Genomic DNA, 3,630 nt, shown 5'->3' on the forward strand with positions numbered 1-3,630 from the left:
TCACTATGTGGAATGCTTCTGTATGGTGACTAGACACACATATTGGAATAAGTGAAAACTTGTAATAACAATGTTTCATTTAACCCTTCATTGACTACATTCTTCAGCAAATTTCCTTAATTTCTCAAGACTACTTGGCTGCAATGTAGTACTGAAAACAACTTGAGATGTAGATTAGGAATTTTATGTCTGTTTTGAAAGTTATCATTGATACTCAAACCAATATTGTGCAATTTCAAAAATGTATAAAGAAGTTAAGAAAAATGATAATGGAACTGAATTTGCAATTTCAAACCCATGAACAGTTTTTATTTTCATAATCTTTATTTGGCAAAAATAAATATGAAGGATGTATCAAATATTGTCTTGCATTCTTATGGATAGAAAAATATGTACAAAAATTACACTATTTTACACATTTACAAATTTTACATATTAAAAATATGCACAAAGAACTCAAATGTAGAAAAATTTACACATTTCAGTCTTTTGCTACCAGTTACAGTAATCGAAAACAGTGCATAGAAATTATCACTTACACAGTAGTATCTCATTTACACCTAGGATTTTTAACACTGCCTTCTCTGCTCCTGGATGGCTTATTAATTACATTAAAAATTATTTAGAACATCAGACATTGGCACCCGACTGTGACTTAGAAATTTTAGTGTACGTCACTGAAGTTTTTCATCAATTTAAATGATTGGGTAACCACACTTCAGTGTGCATCTCCAATTCTTTGAAGATGAATTGATGTACAGAAATTTCAGAGTGCCAATGCACAAAGAGAGCAGCTTCAACATCTGAGTGGGAGACCTCCAATTGCACAGTCATCATAAGAGAAGGGTACCTGGGAAATAATGAATTACACATTAGCAACAATTCCAGTGGCAAACATTATGTCAAATTATACTAACAATTTAATGGTTTTATTCTACACAGCATGCTTAGAGGTATAAAATATCAAATTACTTTAAGTCTACCCTTTAAGCACCTCAGTGGTTAAATATGTTTAGTTTCAGCACACTTACCTCCCAGTCCGAAGATTCAGATTCCCACATCTGTTCTTCTTCCCACATTATGCAAAGGGATGGATCTGTCACACTAATGAGTTCTGTCTGTATTCTGGAATTATCTCTTCCCAAGGTCAGGTGATATGGTGTACAGCCATTGTACATCAGCACATTGGGATCTGCTCCACACCGCACCAACAGCGACACCATTTCAGGATCCTGCTCTTCCACTGCAAGATGGAGGGCCGTCCGACCACTTGATGGTTCCTGTGGAGAAAAACACACCTTACAGTTAGTACTTGCCATGCAAGAGAAAACCAGAAAGTCATTGTTCAATATGCCAAAATTGAAATAATCAATAAGAAAGTAAACAATTAATATACCTGAGTATTAATGTCAGCTCCTAGCTGAGTTAAATATTTCACCATCTGATGAAGTCTGCTTTTGACTGCCAACTGCAAACATGTAAGACCTAAAATATAAAGTGAAAAAGGCTTAAATATGTGCAACTAACTAATATTCATTATCAATGAATGAAAGCCCATCAAGTTTCTAGTCATTATATTAAAGCTTTAAGTTGCATGCTATTATCAAAAACAAGAATCTTCTAAAACAGTTAGCTGGTCACAAAAGGATAGCTACAGGTATTGCTTTAAAAGAAAATCCAACATTACATTTTATACCAATTTAAATCGAAAATGTAGAATTATTCTGAAAAATTAGAATTCCTATTTGAACTGTAAATATAGTGGAAAACTTACCATTGTAGTTCTTGCTGTCCAAAAGGTTTCGGATATCATGTCTTGTGGAGAAATCACTGATAGTCTCCACACACAAGAACAAATTCATTTCACAAGCGATGTGCAGGGGAGAGTTCCCGTTAATGTCCCTCAGTCCCAGGTCTCCTCCAGCCCACAGTAAAGCCTTTAGCACCTTAGGCTGCTGTGTGATCACCGCCAAATGCATGGGAGTCTGAACAAAACAGCACAAAGAATTCCAGTGAGAATACTGTAGGGCAAACCATGGAAACACAATGTACTAAAGAAAACTGCAATATGCAGGAGTTATTTATGCTCCAGCAGCCAGTTATTGCATTTATTAATATACTAGGGGCTTTCCAGTGCAAACAGGGACCACCCCTTTTAGCTACTTCAGGTAGAGCATTAGATTCTTAGAACGTTATAATCAACTAGTGTTGTCCCCAATTTATTAAATTTAAAATAATGCCAGTGCTGTGCATAAAACTCCATTTAATTTTAATACAAAACCACCATAACCAGGACCAGTTGTGAATCAGTTGCAAATATTTACCTGTTTCAGGTTATTCTGATGGTGAAGGTACTGATCCCCAACACGGGTATTGTTGAGGATTTGGAAGACAATATCACCGGCTCCATGGATAATGGCCAAATGCAGAAATCTAAAAAAGGGAAGGGAAATGCCATGTTAAAACTTGCTACATCAGGGGAAACTCTGCACAGCAGCTCAACACCGACGGAACTCTCCAGGATTGCGCAAGCTCGGGTTTTTTGGGTACTTTCCACAGTTAAATATTTACCAGACAACCACTAGCTGGCTGCCTGCCAGGGACTTTCCAGCGTCTAACAGGAACTGCACCGCCCAGCGCCGCTATTGCTAGAACATGGTGTTTTTTTCAACAGTCTCTAACCCTCAGAGATTCATTTATATAACACTCTGCTCGGGCCCATTATTCAACCCATTTAAAATCAATTGAAATAAATCGCCATCTTTAAGCATTAATTCTGCAAGGGTTTTGCGCTCTGGATCTTATCATTAGTTGAAATTTTACTCGGAGTTTGGAAACCTTCAGCGCTCGGTAAAGTGCTATTTTAAAGCAAGTCGTTACTTTTTCCAGCTGCATTTGTAACTGTATTTTCTCCAATGCGAGATTTTTGGGGCAATTTCCTTTTCTGTCTCTCGAAACTACCTTATTCCGTAAGAATAAAAGTCTCCACATGACTTACGTATCTCCATCCTCCGAGACGAATTCTTTCCAGCTGTGAGCTGCCTCCGGCTTGTCGGCCAGGCTCAGCTCCCGGATCTCCCTCAGCACCTCCTCGTCCTTCTCATTCATTGAGCCGATGCCGCTGTCACAGCGCTCCTCACACAGCGCAGCCTGTTTCCCGGCTCCAGGCTGCATCGAGCCGCACGGATAATCCAGCTTCCCATTGCACTTGCTGTGCTCATCCAAGTTGTCGATGCAGTTATTAAATAACATGGGATCGGCCATCGCTTCTGCAAGAAGTTTCCCCAGTAAAAGAGAGGCCAAAAAAAAACACAACCCGAAATTACAATGCCTAGTTCTCCACAAACTCCGAACTCCTCTGCCACGTCTCAGGACTGTAGAGGTTACTCTACAAGGCAAGGTTTTATAACCTCACATGTCGGGGCTTTTTCTGGGCGGGGTTTTTTTGTCTCCGCCTCCAAAGTGTCACGCAAAGTCTCTTAGTGCTTTTGGCTGGGAAATTCCAGAGCAATTAATGTGCTCAATTAGAAAAAGAACAAGATGTACCAAATGGGGAAAGGAGGGAAATCCCCCAGGTCCTCAGTTCAGAAATTCACAGGACGTCCCAGAAAAAAGGCCTTGGCTGTACAT

At 39.2% G+C, this 3,630-nt stretch overlaps 1 protein-coding gene across 1 annotated transcript; it reads right to left on the reverse strand.

Moving 5' to 3' along the window:
• Positions 1–292: 292 nt before the first annotated feature.
• On the reverse strand, positions 293–3,373 carry nfkbiab (nuclear factor of kappa light polypeptide gene enhancer in B-cells inhibitor, alpha b). Its single transcript, XM_078562760.1, has 6 exons — positions 2,999–3,373; positions 2,325–2,433; positions 1,775–1,985; positions 1,397–1,485; positions 1,032–1,280; positions 293–850 (listed from the first exon to the last, which is right to left on the reverse strand). Exons 1-6 carry the CDS (start codon positions 3,262–3,264, stop codon positions 797–799), a joined length of 978 nt encoding a protein of 325 aa, XP_078418886.1. The 5' UTR covers positions 3,265–3,373; the 3' UTR covers positions 293–796.
• Positions 3,374–3,630: the final 257 nt, after the last annotated feature.

Source organism: Cetorhinus maximus, chromosome 18 (genome assembly GCF_964194155.1).
Source record: "Cetorhinus maximus chromosome 18, sCetMax3.hap1.1, whole genome shotgun sequence".
Lineage (NCBI taxonomy): Eukaryota > Metazoa > Chordata > Chondrichthyes > Lamniformes > Cetorhinidae > Cetorhinus > Cetorhinus maximus.